At 35.0% G+C, this 23,043-nt stretch overlaps 1 protein-coding gene across 1 annotated transcript in view; it reads left to right on the top strand.

The window, feature by feature from the left end:
* SCAI (suppressor of cancer cell invasion) overlaps positions 1-23,043 on the top strand; it is a 112,301-nt gene that overhangs the window by 78,315 nt on the left and 10,943 nt on the right. The window contains exons 14-17 of the mRNA XM_031450448.2: positions 898-979; positions 13,101-13,173; positions 16,270-16,443; positions 16,645-16,745. Of these exons, the coding sequence (XP_031306308.1) occupies positions 898-979; positions 13,101-13,173; positions 16,270-16,443; positions 16,645-16,745 (430 nt within the window). The remainder of the gene's footprint in view (positions 1-897; positions 980-13,100; positions 13,174-16,269; positions 16,444-16,644; positions 16,746-23,043) is intronic.

Genomic DNA, 23,043 nt, shown 5'->3' with positions numbered 1-23,043 from the left:
GAAAGATACTGAAGTTTGATAATATTGCTCATTGACACATCATTTCATATATTTATATCTACATTTGCATTAATGTTTATAAACATGCACACATTGTCCACTAGGCCATAGGAAAGAGCATGCACCCCAAATTTGCAACCTTAAGCAGTGGCTCTCAAATAAATGCAGATTACTGGACTTCAGCCTTTGCGTTCTGAGGACCAGTGAATCTATATGTTTAACAAGCACCCCATGAGATTCTGATGCAGATGTCCAGAGGAAATGTAAAAAATAGTAAAAGGGGATCCCCTGCTTATTGTCTGCAATATTAAGATACGGCTTGAAATATTAAAAGTCTTCAAAATTGATGTAGACTTTGAAAGACTCATTGAAATACAAATCTGGTTGTGTTATTACGTCTTGTTTTCAGAACATGTTCTCAGGAGGAGATTTAAATACTTAATAAATCCCTAAATGCTGACTTCTGAGGTTTTCATATTGTGCATTTAGTCCATCTTTAAATATATGGACTTCTTTTTTAGTTTGAATATTCTTTCTTTTTTTTAAATTGTTTCTTTTATTTTGGGGGGGAGATAATTACATTTTCTTATTTATTTTTAGAGGGGGTACTGGGGATTGAACCCAGGACCTTGTGTATGCTAAGCATGCACTCTGCCACTTGACCTATACCCTCCCCCTTGAATATTCTTGAATAATAATTATGTCTGAATTTTTTTTCCACATAAAACTGCTACCTTGTCTATCCCATTAAATACAGACTTTTTCTGTCTTTTGCTTCATTAATCTTTGTTTTTCTCTCAGTGCTATGGCGAGAAGGAGATGTGAGCAGTCCAGACTGAAGAGTAAGATTTCTGAGCGTTATACAGCCATTCACTGTGACTGTTGTTGTTTCCCCAGCCTTCACCCTGGAGATCTCTATCCCTTCACAAGGAAGCCCCTGTTCATTATTGTGGATTCATCCAACAGTGTTGCATATAAGGTGAGTTCCATGAGCGCTAGTGCCCGTGTTAGACATTATGGCACCGCCCCGGGGTAACCAGTCTGAACACGTGCCTTTTTATTTTGCTTCATTTTATTTAATTTTACACGGTTTGTATTTAGTCTTTCTTTTCTTTTGAGGTTGTGCATGCTAGTCAGGATCTGGTGCTATGAATAGAAACAAGAAGAAAACGCATGAATGGACACTCAGTGGAAAATAATAAATCCTCCCGCAGGAAAAAAAAAATTCAAGATTTCCAAGATCTCTGGTGGGAGGTTTATTTTTGTTATATAACCCAGAATAATTTTCTTTTACAGAGGTAGAAGTATATGGGCAAATTTTATTTTCTAGTTTTCAAGCTTCTTCCCCTCTGCACACAGAGCTGCTATAATTTAAGTGAAATGTCTATCCCATGCTATATAGTGACAGTCATTGAATATCAACATAAATGGTTTTAGTTGCACTTAATTTTTAAAAAATTTGTGACAATAAGTAAAAAAAAAGATGACCCTGAGTGCTGAAGTAACGGGGATCTAACATGAAAATCCTTTGCTTTATATTTTGCTGTTGAAGCAGTAGTTTTCAATGGTTATATAAAGAATGGCAGCAGCGAGGCACTTTAAGATTGTTAGAATGCAAACTATAGTAATTTACAGGAAAATGAAAACAATTTTTGGAGTCGTTTGTATGTGGTAGGAATATTTCATTAGTGGACAATATGTTCAGAAATATGCTGGGAACACAGATCTGCCAATTAAAACTATTTCTGTTGTGGGTGTATATAGAATTAGATGGAGAAGCAAACATTAATAGGTTTATTTCAGGGGAGCAATAGAGATGTCTGGTAGCCAAGAGAGCTGACCCCAAGCATATGTTTTCCATCTAATTTTCATGCTTAGTTTCACTTTTTAAAGTCTGAATTCCAAGAGTATCCGGCTCACCCTGAATTGTTCAGCATGTTTCCTCTACCCATTTTATCAAGTTTAACATTGCAACTTCTGATTTTTAAGAAAATTAGTTGTGTACTTTATTAAATTGTGTGCATTGTTATTTTTTAATCTTTTTGAGAGGGTGGGAGGAAAAGGTTTATTGGCTACCCCATTTAAACATATAAAACCAGGAAAGCCCAGGTATTCTGTGTCTTACCAGAATTCAGAACAAGCATTCTGTGCCTTTGTCAATGAACAGGAATCGTTTGTTGTTTTGGAAAATACAGTTATTGTTCATGAATATATGTTATTTATGTTAACTTGTAATTATACTATCATTATTATTAATTTATTTAATAAATAAATATTTTGACATTTAAAAAATAAATAAATAGAAAAGGAATCGTTTGTTACAGTTTAATGTTGTAACAATACATTGATGCACCAGGTCAAGTCTATTGCTTACTATGCTCTAGCATGCATTTAGAGTATTTTAACAAGCTGTTAATTTCTCTTAATTTAATTGAACATTATTTGATACCATCTTTTATAGTGTCAAGAATATCATTCGTGTTATATGCTTGCCATTTCCAGAGTGGTATTTGGATATAGAATGAGTGTTGGATGCTGACTTCTAAAAAACACCATTGTGCATAATTGGAATTATATATCATGATTTAATTCTAGATTTCAGTATCTGACACCCAGAATTATAGTGGAATAATAGAAAGATTTTTGTATTTGTTTGCTTTTGATGGCACATGCAGTAACACTCCTCTAAAAAATTAAATTGTCAAGAACATATTGATCTCTAAAAATGAAATGGGGAGCCCATATGCAGGAGGCAAATCAGAGCATGACACAGACCCATGTGATCTTTTAAAAAACTATTGAATGCCTCTGAATCAAGTGTGCAGTTCTCTGTTAACATATGAAAGTATCTGATATTTATTTTTCCCACGAAGCACATGAAAAGTCTTAAACTACCATTTTGCAAGTTTCTAATGAAAAAGAACTGGATGACTGATGTATTATTTCTGGAGTACATACTTTGTTATTCACATTTCATACATAAGAATGTTTTATTAGCATATATGTGTTTTCTAAATATTCCTTCATATAAATACAAACATTTTATGTGTGTTTTTTCTTCATTTAAATATTACTTTTTTTTTTATGAAAGCAACTCATACATATAATTTAAAGCTACAGTTCACAACTCTTTCTGTGTATCAGAAACAGAGTCCTTTTTGAAACGCTTGTACCTGGGACGCAGCTCCTGTGATTCTGATTCTCTTGACCCTGGAGTGGGTCTCAGATGTCACTGTAATTCCCTTGTGTGCCTAGGGGGAGAACTACTCAGCCAACAACTCCACCGGGAATTGTTACTAGAAACAGAAGTCTCCTGCTCTCTTACCCTACCCCTGTTTGCCTCTTCCCAGAGGGTACCATTTACATCTTTTTCAGTTGATTTTTTTAGTATTTAACCATTATTTTTCTAAAATCACATGCTGGTATTGATATTTCTTGATTCTTCAGTTTGGAGCATTATGTATTGATACCCCATTATGGAAGAGAGAGTTAGCTGTCTATCTCTCCTCTTACGATCTCCAATTCACATTCATACCTTTTATACCCTTTTAGTCACACAATAGAATTGTATCATAATTTTGATTCCCTTAATATTTAGTGCTTATATTATTATGACTATACAATGCTTTTAACAGCTAAGCCACATAGTAACCTTTTTCATTCCTGTACAACTTTCTGCTTTCCCTGGAGCAAATGATTGTTTTTCTTTGCTCCTTGTTTTTTTATGAACTTATCACTAATTCAATGCCAGCCTCCTTACCAATTATCTAAATCTTCTTTCAGATTGTTCAGATACATCATTCCCTTAATTTTATCTTTGGGATGAATTATCTCTCAGAGCCTCTGGACCGATGCTCTCTCCATGTACTGTGCAGCTCTCATCCCAGGATCTCTTTTCATTATTATTCTGAGAATAATAATATCCTCTCTTCTCTGTTGGATCCCCTGTTTCCTGTATCCGTGTCTTCCTCTTGGACACTCTCATTAGACTCTCGTTTTAGTTTGTTCTTTCATTTTGATGCAGCATCTCCTATAGTAGCTTTCAGAGAAAGGGTGAATATGAGGTAAAATATTTGAAGTCTTGCACTTTTACAAATGTCTTTGATTTACCCTCATACTTAATTGGTGGTTTTAGTATCGATTAGAAATTATTTCACTCCAGAATTTGGAAGGCATTTTTGCACTGCTTTCTAGCTTCCAGTATTTCTTAAGAAGTACAAAGCATTTTAATTTTGGATTCTTTCATGTCACCTGTTTTCAGTCCCTGAAAACTTATAGGATCTTCTCTTTGCCTCCAGTGTTTTTCAACTTCTTAACAGAGTGTCCTGGTCTGGGTTTACTTTTAATCATTGTATTTGGCATGTACTTGGTGAATCCTTTCAATCTGGAAATTCTGCCCATTTTCTTGAGTTGTTTCAATGATTTTCATTTTCTTCATTCTTTATTTTGGGAATTTTTGTCTTTTATATATTTGACCTTCTGGTCTAGTCCTCTGATTTTTGTTCCTCTTTATTTTCCATCTTCCAATCTTATTGCTCCTTAGGAAATTCCCTTGCCTTTATCTTCTAAGCTTTTTATTGAGATGTTTCATTTATTCTCCAGATGTTTCTTTCATAAAGATATAGATGTATGTGTATGTATGTAAAACATATATACATACACATATATAGTTGGTTTTTAGCCTGGTTGAAATATCTTCTCTTACCTTTGAGAACATCAATGATCATTTTAAGAATTCCCCCTGCATGGTATCTCCCCTCTATGATGATTTGTTTCTGGTGTTTTTCCTGTTTATTTCATATTAGAGAGTTTTCTTCAGAGTCTGAAACTTTTTGCTTGTCTGCTCAGACTGATGAGTGGAGGCTATCAAAATGATTGGAATCTCTGAGGTTGTGGGTAGAGCTTGTCACAGTGAGCGGCTCAATGTGACCACCTTGCCGGGCCATTCAGTTGGGTCATCTTGGATGCCGGTATCTTTAGGCCTTTCTTTGTGGTCTGGTCATTTTCATTGGGGGAGACTCAGCTCTTCTGCCTGGAATGTAAAGTTCTATCAGCATTATGCTGTGTTTTCCCTAAAGTCTGTGTGTGTTTATAATTGCATATATGTGTATCTTTCTGTACCCAGTTCCTCATACTTAAAAGATTCTTACTGTTTGTTTTTGTTTTGGGGGGAGGTAATTAGGTTTATTTATTTACTTACTTATTTTTAATGGAGGTACTGGGGAATGAACCCAGGACCTTGTGCATGCCAAGCATGCACTCCGCCACTGAGCTATATCCCTGCTTAAAAGATACTTAATAGTTGTATGTTGAAGGATTAAATGAAGATAGACACTATTATCCTTATTTTATAGTTGAGGAAACTGCCCATGGAGGTTGAGTATCAAGCCTAATTGATTCCAGCAGTCTTTCTCATTTTTAAGCCCGAGCTCTTTCCACATTTAGAAAAAGAGGAGCTTTCCACACCAGTCTGAGCCTCATTTCAGAGGAGAGGGATTGAAATGCCAAGATCTGTAACATAACAAATATGACCCACATTTTGGTTCTCAAATTTCCATCAGGGAATAGGCCTTATCTGTAGTAATACAGTACTGGTGGGATTAGGAAAAAAATCCCTGTCATTTTGAGCAACACTTCTTTCAGTTCTGCTTTCTTTTCTTTGGAAGAAGAAAATCCTTTGAGTATTCAGTTATTTATGATTTATGACAGAGCTGGATCCCTGCCAATAAACATGACTTACACATTTGTCAAAACAGTCATATTTCTCTAAACAGCCTTGTCTCAAAGTGTTGACTGATGTCTGCAGATTATGTAAGCGCTCCTCTGACAGTCAGCCTTACTCCGTTTCTTTCTGGCTAATTTGAAAGACCGTCTCTTTGTTTTTGGCATTCTGCAGTTATACTGTAATATATCTAGGTTTTGTTTCTTTGTATGTAGCCTGTTGGGGTTTGCTGGACTTCTTGAATTTGTAGGTTGGAGATTTCATTATTGCTGGAAAATTCTAAGCCATTATCTGTGCAGATCTTGGCTGTGCCCCAGCTCCTCTCTCATCTCTTTCTGGAACTCTAATTTTATATATATATAAATATAAATATATTGAGATAAGTATATGTGTGTGTGTGTGTGTTTGTGTATAATTCTCAGTATGTCTTCTGCGTCTCTTGACTTCTGTATTTTCCATCCTTTTGTTTCTCTGATTGAGATTTGGGTAATTTCTTCTGATCTAGCTTTCAATTCACAGAGTTTTTCAGCTGTAACTAACTTGCTATTAAAGCCATTTATTCAGTTTTGTATTAGTTGTGATATTTTTCATTCAGGAAGTTCTATTTGGTTCTTTTTCAAATAATTCATGGCCCTTTTTATAGTTCCCTATTTTCTATTTTCAGTTTTGTTCTTCATTTCTTTAAACTTAATAAGCATACTTACTATATTATTTATTATCTATCTGGTAATTCTTATACCTGAAATCTGCTTTTGCTTCTTCAAGACACCCTTTGCTGTTTTTATATCCTTGTATGCTTGATTATCTTTGACTAGATTCTTCTTGTTATCCTTGAAATTATGTGTGGGAAATTCACTGAGCTCTAGAATGATGGTACTTTCATCCAGAGAGGGTCTGCATTTGCTTCTGCTAGATACCTGGAGGCACTGCCATTTGGAGACCAGGTTTTGGGGATTAGCTAGATGGTATGAATTTGCGCTAGAAACATGCAAGAGGGCTGGCTCATAGTTACAACCCTCAGAACTATTTGGTTTGTTTGTTTGCTTTGTCTCTGCTCTGCTCAGCACCAAGAGAATTCTTCTTGCAGTCCCATGAGGAGTGGTTGTGGGGGCCAGGAAGTTGTGAAATTTGGTTTGGTTCATCCTTGTACTATGTGAGTGTAGCCCTTCAGGATTCCAGTTTAACAAGGCTGGTTTTCTATTAGACTCTGAGCTCTGACTTCTGTTGCCTTCTCTGTATAATGCCTTCAAAACCTAAATTCAAGTTGTTTGATTGACTCAGGACAAAGGAGGTCTGGTGTCAGCTTATTTTCTCAGTTTCTCAGAGGTGGGTTTTCCTCACCTCTCTGACCTATCACTGGCATGCCCCTGGGCTCCATCCTTGTTCCTCTTCTTTTCCAGCTACAACTGACTCCCTCGATGCCCTTATGTAGTTTCATGGCTTTAATTATTATCTCTATGCTGATAACTTCCGCATTTATATCTTCAGCCCAGACCTTTCTCAGTTACTCCAGACTTGAATATAATATACTTATTCCACCTCTCTAGATGGATTGGTAATTCTAATAGAGATTACAAACCTAACATGCGCAAGACAGAATTTCTAGACCTCTTCCACATTCAGCTTTCCCCATATCAGTTAATGACTATTATGTTTTTACAGTTGTCCTAGCCCAAATCCTTGGTTTCATGCTGGACTTTTCTTTCCCTCACACCCACATCCATTTCAGGATATTCTCTTGGTTATAAATGGATATATCCAGAATCCTACCCACTGCACTGCCATCATCCTGTTCCATGCCACCATCATCTCTCTGCTGAATTATTGTGGTAGCTTCCTAACCAGGCTTCCTTCTTCTGCACTTGCTCCCCTGCAGCGTGTGCCTGTAAGTCTGATGATGTCACTTATCTACTCAGAATCTCTAAAGGTTCCTCACCTCACTCTGAGTAAAGGCTTTATGTTTTCTGCCCTCATACACCTCCTCCTTCCCCTCAAATGCATCTCTGATCATCTCTTACTGGTCTATCACTCAGTTCTCTTAAGCCACACTGACCTTGCTGTTCCTCAAACATACCTGGCAGTCATCTGCTTAGGATCTTTGTGTTCTATTCCCCTGCCTTGAATCCTCTTCCAAAGATACCCACGTTGTTTTCCAAGTGTTTGATCAACTGAAGCCTTTTAATAGAGTCTTTCCTAATTGCCCTATTTAATATTATATGCCTCTCCAGCACTCTTTACCCACCTTTCTCACTTCATTTTTCTTATAATCATAATAGTTAGCTTCTATATAGTGCCATGCACTATTCTAAGCACTTAACACATATTAACACATTTAATCCTCACACAACTCAATATGTTACTTTTATTAACCCCATTTTACTGATAAAACCAAGGCTCAGAAAGGTTAAGTAATTTGCCAAAGGTCACACACACAGAACTAATAGGTGGGATTTAAGCACAATCTGATCATAAAGTCTTTGCTGCGCTGCACCCTATGCTGTCTTTCCATACGTAGCACTTCTACAATGTTATATTCTTTACTTTGTTTACTGTGGGTCTCTACCTGCCACCTCTACCCCCATTTAAATGTCAGCTCCAGGAAGACAGGTTTGTTTGATCCCTAGCACCTAGAACAGTGTCTAGTCTTTAGATTCAATGAGTATCTGTTGAAGAAAAGAGATCTTTCAAAAGAGCACTAAGTATTATTTTAAAATTGTAAGATGTTTTGAAGTCTCAGTTAAATAGATAATTTCTGGAGAAAAAAAAATCTAATGGCCGCAAGAAAGGGAATCTGAAAAACCCAATCACAGGGTATGAAACAGTATGAGGAAAGTGATCATAGTTATCTCCCTTCTCTCCATAAAAAAGGCTCTAGTCCTTCTGAGTTCACCAATAAGTTCTTTTAAACTTTTAGAGTCTACACAATTCCAGAGCAATGGAAAAGATCAGAAATATGTAATTTATTCTCTAACAGGCCGCAAGACACTTGTATGACCTTGAGCATACAAGTCTTTTGGTCTTTTCTGAGCCTCTTTTTCCGTCTCTATACTGATTCTGCAGGATTGTTAAGATTACAGGTTAGGAGCTAAGAATCCTAGGTTAGTCCCTGGAAAATAGTTAGCATTCAGTAAAAGATAGGAATCATGACAATGATGCTGTTTCAAGACAAAAGTAGCACATACAAAAAACTCTACCCCAGATTAGTGTATAATTATAGATTAGAAAATTTTAAATAAGATACTAGTAAATAGACTTATTAATAGAAAAATCTCCCAAAAGAGTTTACCTGACTGATGCATGAAAGTTACATATATGAAAATTAATCTATATTGGGTACTGTGTCAATAGGATAAATAAGGAAAATTATATGCTATCTCAATGATCATCTTGTAAAATCTAATAAAATTCAGTATCCATTCCTAATAAAAAAGGAAAACTCAGCCTCTGATGAAGAGATTCTATATTAAGTAGCCAACTTTGTTCTTAGAGGGAGAAACGCTTAAAGTATTCTTAATTAAAATAAGCAAGAAAAAGAGAATGTCTGCTACTATCGTGTGATTATTCTTGTCTCAGTCCTAACCAGAATTTTGTAACATGCCCCAAATAAAACAATTTTAAAAAGCTGTCCAAACTAGTAAAAGATGTAAATATTGGAAAGAAAGATCAAAATCATTAACTGTAGATGATATGATTTTATATTTAGAAAATCCAAAGGAATCACAGAAAAACCATTACTATGAATACAAATTCAGCAAAGTAGTTAGCTATGGGATAAACATACAAAAATCAATAGCAATCTTTATGAGCTATAAAAATTTAAAATTTCTTCAATATATGTTCCATGTACATAACATTTGCCATAATTTTTCTTAAACATAATAACATTGAATCATATAATCCATATATGGGGGCAATAATGAGACAGTCCCAAAAGCATGCAAATAAAGAAAATAAGGTTATCCTGTGGGGGATCAAACTATAAAATTAATTACTGAATGGGTTAAAACAGAGACATGTGAAGCATCTTTATAGAAACTATTTCCCAGGCCTAGAACCTAACTGTAATCTGACAGAAGGGAATAAGCAGTCCCCAAGGTCACCCCCAGGTTCAATGATTCACTAAGAGGACTCATGGTTCTCAGCATGTAGTTATATTCACTGCTAAGATTTATTACAGTGAAGAGATACAGAGCAAAATCAGCAAAGGATCTGAAAGAAAACCAATAAAATGCACCTAAGCCATTAAAAAAAAAAGATCAGCAACGGAAAAGGCACATAGAATGACGTTCAAAGAAGAGCAGGTGCAAACTTCTGAGAGCCTATTCACAGAAGAGTCATACAGGATGTACTTAATTCCCCAACAACAAGTGAGACAACAGAGGTGAAATATCTACCAGGGAAGTTCAGCAGGGACTCAGTGCCCAGGGTTTTTACTGAGGAATAATCACGTAGGCAGCCTCTGCCTGACACGTGCCAAAATGCCATTCTCCCAGAAGGAAAGCTGCTGTTCAGCATAAACCATCTTGTTTGCAGTCTAAGTAAAGTGAGCCACTCTTAACAATTCTGCATGGTGGGAACCCTCCCCAAATCTAAGTTCCCAGAAGCCAGCCAGTGGCCAACCTTGTAAACAGGTCTTTTAAGGGATAGCAGTCAGGCTTGTTTTGCTAACTCTTTCTACACAATAAGGACAAAAAAAAAAAAAAAAAAGGTCAGGAAAGGTTGGTCAGCAAGGGAAGCAAAGAAAAGGAGACCTTGGGACATAAATAACAGCAATGCAAGAGCAAGCATGTCATGGTCAAGGATCCAGAAGGCTGTCTGCAGTGTGGGAGAATGTCTCAAGCTGCCTTATCTGAAGAGTGCTCCTTAATATCTTCATTTTACTCCTTTGTTTTGATTACTAGAAAATTTTAATCTGTTTATTTTTTATATTGATATTATACTCACAAAATCACAAAATTAAAAATGTCAAAAAGGCATATGGTGAATTCTCTATCCCGCCCAGCCCCAATCCACTCAGTTTCTGTCTCCCTGGTAGGTAACCATTGTTGTCTGTTTCTTGTTTATCCATCTAGAAATTTTTTTAAATGTGTATATAAGCCAAACAAATGCATAGTCTTTATAGTCTTCTTAGCTGTGTAAATGGTAGTAACATGCTATACACAACTGTTCTGTATCTACTATTTTTCACTTAATAAGACATGTTAGCAATTTTCCATATCCGCTGATAAAGAACTTCTTTTTTCTTTTTTCTTTTTATAGCTGCTTAGTATTCCATTGTATGGTTGTACCACAGTTTATTCCACCAATCCCTTATTGCTGATCACTTGGTTGTTTCAAGTCCTTTACTATTACTAACAATGCTGCAAGGAATAACTTAGGACTTATTTCACAAGTTTAAGAGCCCTATACTGGTGGGTGAATTCCTAGTTGTAGAATTGCTGTGTTGATGGAATATGCATTTGAATCTAATAGATACTGTCAAATTATCTTCTAAAGAATTTGCATCAATGTATACTCCTACTGTCTATGTATGAGTGTTTCCCCATGTTCTTGTCAATAGTGTATATTCTCAAACTTTTGGAAATTTTGCTAAACTGATGGTTTTTTAAATGGCATTTAATGTAGCTTTGATTTTATTTCTCTTGTTATCAGCAACGTTGAGCATCTTTTCATTTTTTGACCCAAATGTATTCCCCTTTTCTGTGAATTCCCTGTTACTGTCCACACGTTTTCCTGTTGGGTCAGTGATCTTTTTCCTATGGATCTGGAAAAGTTCTTTCTTTTTTTTTTTAACATTTTTTATTAATTTATAATCATTTTACAATGTTGTGTCAAATTCCAGTCTTCAGCACAATTTTTCAGTTATTCATGGACATATACACACTCATTGTCACACTTTTTTCTCTGTGAGTTATCATAACATTTTGTGTATATTTCCCTGTGCTATACAGTGTAGTCTATTCTACAATTTTGAAATCCCAGTCTATCCCTTCCCACCCTCCACCCCCAAAAGTTCTTTCTATATTAAGGAGATTAATCCTTTGTAGTGGGAGTTGCAGGTATTTCCCCCAGTTCATCGTTTGGGTTTTGAGCGAGTTTATGCTGTATTTTACTATGCACGAGCCTTTGATTTTTGTACCTGGGTTTATTGGTCTTAATCATAATAGTTAGGAAGATCTAGATCACAAAAATAACCCTTGTTTTCTTGTATTTTCCTTCAGTACTGTTATTGTTTAATTTTTTACATTTATCTGATATATTTGGAATTCATCCTAGGATTTGATGTGAAATATGGAGTCAACTTTTTTTCTAGATAGCTATCCAGTTTTTCCTACCAATTCCAACTGTCATCATTATTATATATACTTAAGTCCTGTCTATTTCAGGGTCTAATTCTGGAATCTTCATTTTTGTCCATTGGTTTTCTGCCTCCCCATATGCCAGTGCCACATACTTTTAATTACTGACGTTTAAAGTATGTTTTAATATCTAATAAGTCTAGTTTCCCCTCTTTTCACTTCTTTTTCAGAGTTTTCCTGACTAACGTACTTTATCCATATGCACTTTAGAATTTCTTTCAGTTGCGAGGGAAAAAAATCTATGGCCTTTTTTATTGAGGTTGGTTTAAATTTTAATAAATTAATGTAATGACATCTTTAGAATGGGTTTCTCTCTAAGAACATAGTATATCTTTCCATTTGTTCAAGTCTTCATTTTTATCATTTAGGAATATATTTTAGTTATTTTTGTTTTTTTTACTTCTTAGTAAGTTCACTCCTAGGAGTTTTATCTTTCATTTTTTCACCAAACAGTTTATGATTTTACTTCACAGGTAGATCTGCCTTTAGGGAAGAAATATCCTTAATCATGCAAAGAGTAGTGAATGTCAGTTTAATTCTCACTGTAAATTAACACGTTGACATTCTTGTTTTATACATCATCCTGTATGAGCAATTAACGTGATTCACAATGAGAGATGGATCCAGTCTTCACATGCCAGTAAGTCAGGTTTTAGAGCCTGTGAGACTGAGAGCCAGATCCTAGATCTTGGAAAGTTCACCCTTGTAAATCCTAGTGTTTGTTGCCCAATTGAGTGGCCTCTTGGTAGACAGCTAGATAACCTGTCCCTGTAACACTGCAACCAAGTATATGCCTTTATTTTAAAAATCAGTGGTTCACTTAGTAAACTTCAGCATGGTAAGAAGGTCTGTTATGCAGGGTATTTATACGTGAATGACCGTCTCTTCAGCTGGTGTTTCTGCATCTGCTTATGAGTAAAAGGGCCTGATCTATGAGCTAATGATACGCTTCGGAAAGTTACTGATTAGTGTCATTGGTCAAATCTTTAATGAAAGTTTTAAATTCTTGTATATTACAGAATTTCACAAACTTATTTGGACAGCCACTAGTCTGCTTGCTTTCTCCTACAGCATATCCAAAAGCTTTACAAGGTATGTTCTGTCATTACCTGCTATATCCATAGGTTGCAAATAAACTTATGTCAACATTTTGAATAATACTGACCTGATCTTTGTTTCTCCCACCTGTAATGATCAGTTGTGGATTTATAGTGCTTAATGTGGCAGATGTCAATCTGAAATAACCCAGAAGTCTTGCCAACAACCAGACTTCTTTACTGGGCTTGAGATAATTCTAAAAGAAATTATAAATCATCCTTGAGAAAGGAGTGATTTGGGGCCCTTGCTGTTGGGGAACTCATGATCTGTGACTTTTAAAATCTGTTTTGCAGGTGTGCTTGTTTCATGTATATAACATGATTCCCTGCATCTCTGGCGACATATTTTAGGTATCTCTTAAGACTGGAAGCTTTCTGGCACTTCTCAGTCTATGCCTAAGAGTTAGGATAAGCCAGCTGGCACAACTTACAGGGTTTCTTTTATTCACATTTTGACCTTGTATTTTTAAAATAAAAGAACCTCTTCTCAGTGTGCCAGAGAGACAGGTCAGTGTTTTGCTACTTCTCAGATGGCTAAGAAGTGAAAACCTTTTTGTCTTTAATAATTTGCCTCAATAAGCAACACATACAATCTGATTCTAACTCCCAGTCATTATGTTAGGTAAAATACTAAACAAACCTGAATTCTGTTCTGGAAGTACTTGTCACTGTTTCACTATCTCCTAACTGTGAATAGTGCTGGTGTCTCTGTGGGAGATGGCATTTTACTGCTACTTCCACCCAGAAGGCCTGTCTGCTGACATAGTTTGACACAGGAAGTGATGGTCAGCATTTGAATGCCCAAGAGAAGCTGGAGACTTTTTTGTTTTAAGGTAAGTTCTGCTATTTAACAGGGAAAAACATGTCGAAATACTAAGTTCATGTATCTAAAAGGCAAATTACTAAGGGTTAGAACTTACCTTCAAACAACGGTAAAATTCTCCTGCTTTGAGGACTTCGTTAAACCTGCATTTTATCATTTCTGGAGAAGTGTGACCCCTTCTGATGATTTGAAAGTACTGTTTGCTGTCAGTTTTTCCTGTCAAGATGTAGCTTTATTTTAAATCGCATGAACTAATGGGTTAATACCAAGATTGTTTGGTCTGAAAGGTTTTATTATGTAGAGGGAAAACACACAAACTCTGGAGGCAAACTGATTGTATTTGAATCCCAACTCAGCCACTTACTAGCTGTGTGGCCTTGGGAAGCTACTTAGCCATTCTGTGCCTCAGTTTCTTTCCTATCAAATGGAGATAATAATAGTACCTACCTCATTAAATAATTCTGGGTACACAGTAAGTATTCAATATGTGCTAATTATCATTACTGTTAATATGCTTAGTTATAATATATGTCCTTAACATGTCTTAGTCCAGTATCCCATCTTTTATGCTATAAAACTTAGACCAATCCCTTATATGTGCCTCTTCTGGGCACAAAACTAGCAATTACCTAAGTATTTGAAGTGTCAAATCAGATTTCTACACCTCTGATACTCAAGTCTACAGTTCTCTCTTTAACCAACAGTTACTTCATTGGTTCAACAAGCTCTTACTCAACATTTATTTATCAGGTACTGTGCTAGGCACTGGTGATCACACTCTGACCAAACACAGTTAACGTTCCTCACAGAGCCAGATGTCTGGTAGAAGGTATAGACAACCTAACAGGCGATTACCATAGGTGCTCTTAGTGTTTCATAGGAGGAAGCACGTGGAACAAGTAAGATTAACAACCAACCAGCCCTTGAGGATGAAGAAAGTGGGTGAAGTGAAGTCTAAAGTGGAGTTGAAGGACATGTAGAATTAGACAGGGGTGGGAAATGGCTGAACAAGTGTCCTAGCAGAGAAGCAGCACGTGAGCTCTGAGATAAGAGCTCTGGCATGAGAGAGTTTATGGAGCATTTAGAGAAGCGAAAGTAGTTCCTGCTAGTTTTAAAGGGTAGAGCTTGAGATCATGTGACTAAGATTTGTTAGGAGATTTAAATGGAGGACAGTGGGGTGCCATCAGATTTTAAACAGAGGAGTAACACAAAAGAGCATTCAGTTAACCTTGTGAAGAATGAATTGGAGAGGAGTATTGGTGGAAATGGGGAGGTGATGGTGGTCAGAGCAAGAACAATGGCTGGTTAGCTGGCTCCAAAAGATAATAATCCCAGAGAACCAACAGGACTTGGTGATGGGCTGGAGGAGAGGCAGGGAGGGAGCCGGAGGAGGCAGGGATGGATTTCTAGGTTTCTGGCTGAGGTGCTGGTAGAAATGGTGATACCAGGTAAGAACCGGATTGTAAGACAACAAGGGAAAGAATCTCCTTTCAAGTTTTGACGTGTTGAGTTTGAGGTTACCTTTGAGAATTAGGTTGAATCTAGTAGTCTGGAGCTACTCTGTCCAATAGAAACATAATGGAGGTCACACATGTGATTGTAAGTTTTCTGGTAGCCACATTTTTAAAAAAGTAGAAACAAACAGGTGAAATGAATGTGAACGATACATCTTTTTGTACTGAGGCTTTGAAATCCCATGGATATTTTATACTTCATAGTGTGTCTCTGTTTGGACTATCACCTCTTAAGTATCTGGTGGCTACTGTAGGACAGCACCACTCTAGACCTAAGGAGCTCATTAGGCTGCAGATAGAGAACTGGGAATTAGTAGGCTTATAAGTGGTAATCAAAATGATGGATGTAGGTGAGATCAGCAATGTGCAGAAAGAAAATACTGACATTTAAGGGATAGGAAAAGAGAGAGCAACTAACAGAGGAGAGTGAAAGAGGCTAGCAATTCTGGTGCTCAGAGTTCCATTGGGGGCCTCCTGCCCATGACCCACACTTGCCATGTTTACGTGAAAGTTGTTAGTTGGAGGGGAGAAAGCAAAGGAGTATGTTCATTTTCTACTTCTCCTAAGTTTACGTTCAGCAGAAAGCAGCATACTTGGAATATGTTTTTGTAGTTCCAAGAAGAATCTACTTTGTTGAATTCAACTTAATGATATAACTTTAATTTTATACATTGTCAGTATATTAAAATGTTCCTCAAATGCTATCTTTTGCAAAACTGTATTCTATATATATATAACCTGTTTGTTATTACAGATCAATCTCAACGAGGTAGCCTCTTCACTCTCTTTTTGAACAATCCTCTAATGGCCTTCCTATTTGTCTCTGGATTGTCAAGCATGCGTAGAGGCCTATGGGAAAAGTGTCAAGAATATCTTCGAAAAATCAACCGCGATATTGCCCAGCTATTGACCCATTCACGTTCAATAGGTACCCTACTAATCTAACTGCACACTTAACAGAATGTACTATAATGGTTAACAATTGCTTACAATTGTTCGAATGTTTGAACTTTTTAAGGTATTTGTTGAAGGCAGGGAAGTTAAGAAGGTTTTCCTGAACTTTACTTCCCTTTTGAAATGTATCTTTCACTTAAATATCCTTTTGCTGTCACTTTTCTCCTCTTTGCAGATCAGGCATTTCTCCAGTTTTTTGGAGATGAATTTCTTCGCTTGCTTCTCACGAGATTTATCTTTTGTTCAGCCACCATGAGGATGCACAAGATTTTTCGGGTAGGTCAAGAATATTATTAAAGATCAATTGTGCCATTTTAGGCATTTAAGAATCATGTGTTACAGTTTACCTATACTAAATAAAGTTTGAATAGATCTAAAATAATATTCACAAATCAATACGTAAGGTATAAAGATGAACAATATAAGGCACATCTGAGTGCCTACTGCCTGCTTTAAGAAGTAGGTTTTCATTACCTTTGAGGCCCCTCTGGGTCCTCCCTGATCCTATCTCCATCTCAAATGAATCTGAAATCCTGAATTTTATCATTATCGTTTTCTTTTCTTTATAGTTTTGACACATATTTCTTTGTTCCTACACAACATATTGGATCCATATTGTATATATTCTTCTACAGCTTGCTTTTTTTTCACTCACTATTATATTCCTGAGATTGAGCCATGTTGATAACTGACTGTCACTCATCCATTCATCCATGCATCCATTTTCACTGCCATGTAGGATTCCATTATTTGACTATACATCACAAATTACTCATCTGTTCTACTGATAATGGCCATTGGGTTGTTTCAAGTTTGTTATGATTGTAAACGATGCCATTGTAAAATCTTCCATTGTTTCCTGGCACACATATATAAGATTTTCTCTGGGTAACATACCTAGAGGTAGACTGCAAGGTCCGACAGTATAGGTGTATTCAGCCTTCATAGTTGAAGCCATGGTTGTACCAGTGTACTCTTGCCCTGCAGGTGTAAGGGTTGCCATTGCTCTAGTCCTTGCTAACACTTGCTGCTGTCATTCTTTGTGTTTCATGTGAATCTGGTGGGTGTAAGCAGTAGCTCCCTGTGGTTTTAATTGTCATCTCTGGGATTACTATTGAGGCTGAGCAAATTTTCATATGCGTTATTCTGTGTTCTTCTTTGTGAAGAGTGTGTTCAAGTCTCAGGTCTGTTTTGCTCTAAGTAGTTTGTTTCTTCTGTGTATTCATGTAGCTATGTCACACTGTTCATTGAGGTTTTAAAAAGTTTAGTCATTATATTTTTCACTTCTTATAAGTAACATTTGGTTCTTTTTCAAATATGCTTGAATATTTTTAAAAGTCTTCTGCAACTTTTAGTTTTAAAATACAATTTTTTTCCATTTTATTATTATAATTTTAGAATGTGAGAGAATTGTGCAGTGAATACCCATGTAGACACTAACTAGATTCTGCAGCTAACATTTAGGTGTATTTGCTTTCTCACATATTTGTCCATTTATCCATCTCTCTTTTCATTCATCATCTCAGTTTTTGATACATTTTGAAGTAAATTGTGGATTTCACTGCCCAAAACTTCATCATGCATATAAATAAATGGAATTTATATTTACTATTTATTTATTTACTTCCTCTTTAAATGTAAAGTTTACATGCAGTGAAAAGCACAGAACTAAAGTGTACCATTTGATGAATTTTGACAAATGCATACACCTGTGTAACTCAAAGCCTAATCAAGTTATACAACACAGCTTCATTCCAGAAAGTTCTCTCCACACCCCTTTCTGATCAGTGCACCACCCATTACCCCAAAGACAATGCTTGTTTTATTACTTTGACTACAGATTAGTGTCACCTGTTCATGAGTTTGAATTACCCAGTGTAAATCTTCTTTGGTCAAGCACATTGTTGTTCAGCTTCATCTACGTTGTTTCATGCATAAGTAGCTCATTCTTTTTGAGTAGGTTCATTGCCTGAATATAGCACAGTATATTTAGGGCTTCTCCTTTTGATGAACACCTGGGCAACTTAAAATTTTTTGACTATTATAAATAAAACAGCTGTGAACATTCTTGTACAAATCTTTTGCAAAGACATGTCTTGAATTTTCTTGATCATAGAGTAGGTGTATATTTAGTTTTTTAAGAAACCGCCACTTTTTCTTAAAGTAGTTGTACCATTTTATATTCTCAGCAGCTGCATATAAAAGTTGCTGTACATCCTTTTCAACACATGGTGTTGTCAGTCTTATATTTTAACCATTCTGGTGGATTTATAGTAGTATCTTGTAGTTTAAATCTGATGTGTAAGGATATTGAACATCTTTTCATGTGCTTATTAGCTGTGTTTTACCCCATTCTGTAGCTTGTTTTCTTAACAATGGCTTTTGAAAACTAAACTTTTGAAATCTTGATAAAGTTTCAACTAATCAATTTTTTTCTTTTGTTGTATGTTTTATCTAAGAAATCTTTACCTATCCCAAAGTCACAAGGATTTCTCCTATGTTTTCTTCTAGGAATTTTATGGTTTTAGCTTTTACGTTTAGGTCTATGATATGAATTAATTTTTGTGTACAGTGTGAAGTATAGGTTAAAGTTTTTTTCCAATATGAATGTAAAATTGTTGTAGTATTCCTTGTTGAAAAGATTGTACTTTTTTCATTGAATTATTTTTGCTGCTTTTTTTAAAAAAAACAGTCAACCATATATGTGTAGAGTTATTTCTGGACTCTGTTCTATTCTATTGAATTATGCCATTTTTCTCCAATATACTACTGCTTGATGATTGTAGCTTTATATTAAGTCTTGAAATCCTTGTAGTGTGTCTCCCTCCCCAAAATGTTTTAAATCTTTTAATTGTTCTAGATCCTTTGCAGATCTACATGAATTTTATCATCAACTTTACATTTTGATTGATATTGCACTTAATCTATGTAATCAATCTGTGGAGAGTTATATTTTAATAATATTGAGTCATCAATTAATATGGTATATCTCCCCATTTATTTAGGTCTTCTTTAGTTTCTCGCAGCAATTTTTTTGTGGTTCTCATCATACAGGTCTTACATATGTCTTATTAAATTTATTCCAAAGTATTTCAAATTTGGGGATGATTGTAAATAGAATTATATTTTTTATTTTATTTTCTAATTATTTGTTGCTAAACATAGAAAAACTGATATTTTTAAAGTTAACCTTATAGCCTGCATTCTTGCTAAATTGAAGTATTAATTCTATTAGCTTTCTTTATGTATTCTTTAAGATTTCCTATGTACATGATCATGTCATCTTCAGACAAGAATAGTTTTACTTCCTGCTTTGCAATCTGTATGCCTTTTATTGTGTGTGTGTGTGTGTGTGTGTGTGTGTGAGCGTGAGCGTGAGCGCGCACATGCGCACACATGCTTTATTTCAGGGCTAGGTCTTCCAGCAAAATGGTGAATGGAAGTAATAAGAATGAATATCCTTGCTTTGTTCCTGGTTTTAAGGGAATAATTAATTATTTACCAAAAATTACAATGTTAATTGTTAGTTTTTCATAGATACCTTTTTTCAGGTTGTCTCAGCTCCTTTCTATTCCTAATCTGCTGAGGGTTTTTATCAGGAATGAGTATGAAAGATAGTCAGATACTTTTTTCCTGCATTAATTGATTTTGATATATATTAATTCTGTTAATATGGTGACCAGCATTGATTGATTTTCTAATAGTAAGTCAACCTTGTATATCTGGGCTAAACACACTTTGTGGTCATGTATTATCCTTTTGCATTTGCTGGATTCAATTTGCTAGTATTTCATTATGGATTTTTACACCTGTTTTTATGAATGATTATGGCATTTAATTTTCTTTTCTTGTAATGTCTTCATGTGGCTTTGTTATCAGGGTAATGCTGACTTCATAAATTGAGCTGGCTTGTGTTTCATTCTCTTGTATTTCTTAAAGAATTTCTTTAAGACTGGCATTACTCCTTGAATGGTTGAAAGAATTCTTCAGTGAAGCCATCTCAACCTGGGGTTTTCTTTTTGGGATGTTTTAAATTATACATTCAATGTCAAAGGCTATTCATTTTTTTTCCTTAGTCAGTTTTAATCACTTGAAAGTCATTTGTCTAATTTATTGCCAAAAAATCATCGATAGTATTCCATTATCCTTTTAATCTCTATGGACTCTCTGGTGATCTTTCATGCCTCATATTGGTAATGCTTCCTGTCTTTTTTTTTCTTTTTCAGCCTAGCTGAAGGTTTATTAATGTTAATTATCTTTCCAAGTAAATAGCTTTTGCTTTCATTGATTTTTTTTTACTACTGTTGTCTCTTTTCTATTTATTTCCATTCATACTTTATTGTTTTTCTTCTTTTTAATTACTTTGATTTTAATTTGCTTTTTTAATTCCTGTATTTTAAAACTTGGTTCCAAAACTTTTCTCTTCTAATACAAGCCCCTCCTTTTTAAGCACTGCCTTAGTTATCTGATTTTAATAGTTTTAAATTTATTGAGACTTGTTTTGTGACACAGCATATGGATTATCTTGATGAAGGTTCTTTCTGCACTTGAAAAGAATGTGTATTCTGCTATTATTAGATGGAGTGATGTATATTGGCAATTCAGTTTGATGTTCAATTATTTTAAATAATGTTCTTCAAGTCTTCTATATCCTTACTGATTTTCTGTCTGATTTTTCTCTCTCTGATAGAGGACTATCTAAACCTCTAATTATAATTGTGAATTGGTTAGTTTCGTGCTATTTTTTCATTGTGCAGTTTGAAGCTGTTATTGAGTTCATACATACTTAGAGTTGTTATGTATTCTTGTTGAAGTTACCTACTCATCATTAGGATATGTCTGTCTTTATGTGTGGCAGTAGTCCTTGACTTGCAGTCTACTTTGTTCAATATTAATATAGCTATGCCTGTTTTCTGGTTTGTGTTTGCATGGCAAATCTTGTCTTATCCTTTTACTTTTAACCTATGTCTGTCTTAATATTTATTCGTTTACAGAAGGAATCAAGTACATTTTTGTTTGTTTACAAGGTGCTTTTCCAAGCAGTCATTCTTGAGATCCTGAGGGTTTTGTTCCTTTTTCTTTTCCATTTTTAAAAAATGAAGGTACTTGGGATTTAACCCAGAACCTCATGCATGCTAAACATGCGCACTACCACTGAGCTGTTTATTACCCTCCACCGCCCACTCCTCCCCATCTTAGTATTTAAAGTGGACTTCTTTTCAACAGCATTAGTTAGGACCTGCTTTTTAAAATCTAGTTTGACCATCTCTACCTTTTACATGACATTTTTAGTTTTAAATTACATTTCAATTAAATGTAATTTTAATAAAGTTTTATTTAAATATACTATTCTTTGTTTTCTATTTGTCCTGTCTGGGGTTTGTGCCTTCTTTCTTTCCTGCTGTCGTCTTCATTTGAATGGTTTTGTTTTGTTTTGCTTTAGAATTTTATTTTAACAACACTTGATTTATGCTGTATCTTGTTTTGCTTTTTTAGCACCTCTTTACAGTTAATGTAATTATCTTATGAGAGTATACTTCCATTTTCTCACTCTTCATCTCTATGATCATCATTCATTTGACTTTTATGTATGATATATGCTGTTAGATATTTTGGGTTATCATAGCGGTATATAGTCAGTTATCTTTTTTTAAAAATGTTTAATGAGGAGGAAAAACCTTATATGTTTATAATTTCTGGCACTTTTAATTTATTTATTTAGAGTCAATTTTCCATCTGTAAGAGAATTTCTCTTAGTACAGAAAATTTTTTATCATTTCTTATAGTGTATATCTGGTGGTGATTAATTTTCTCCTTATTTTTCTGAAACAGGCTTTATTTCACTCTGATTTGTGTGTGTGTGTGTGAACCATGGGTTATTTAGAAATATATTATTTAGTATCTAAAATTGGGAATTTTCAAAGTATCTTCTTGATTTCTAATTTCTTTGTGGTCAAATAATATATTTTGTGTGATATGAGTCCTTTTAATTTATTGAGACTTGCTTTATTTTCCAGAATGTGTTCTATAATGGTAAATGTTCTATGGGTACTTGAAGTGAATGTATATGCTGCGACTATTGGATGAGGAATTCTATGAGTGCCTGTTAGATCATGTTGGTTTATAATGTTCAACTTCTTCATTGCTTTACTGGTTTTCTGAATATGTGTTCTATTATTGCAGTGCATAACGTGTCTTTTCATTTTCCTGTGACTGTTTTAAAGATTTTCTCTTTATATTGGTTTCCTACAATTTGATTATGATGTACTACCTTGATACAGTTTTCTTTGTTGTTGTTATTGTTGTTGTTGTTTTTTCCTGCTTGGGGTTTATTGAGCATTTTGGATCTATCTAAATATCAAGATATCTAAAATATTTTGGAGTATTTTCAGCCATTGTATCTTTAAATATTTTTTTCATCTCTCCTCTTTTTCTCCTGCTCTGGAACATTCATTACGTATATATTAAACAATCTAATATTGTCCCACAGGTCACTGATGTGTCTTCATTTAAAAAAAAAAAATTTTTTTTCTCCCTGTGTTTCAGTTTCTATTGCTGTCTTCAAATTTACTGA

Source organism: Camelus dromedarius, chromosome 10, assembly GCF_036321535.1.
Source record: "Camelus dromedarius isolate mCamDro1 chromosome 10, mCamDro1.pat, whole genome shotgun sequence".
NCBI lineage: Eukaryota > Metazoa > Chordata > Mammalia > Artiodactyla > Camelidae > Camelus > Camelus dromedarius.
This window is presented reverse-complemented; position numbering and strand designations above follow the sequence as displayed.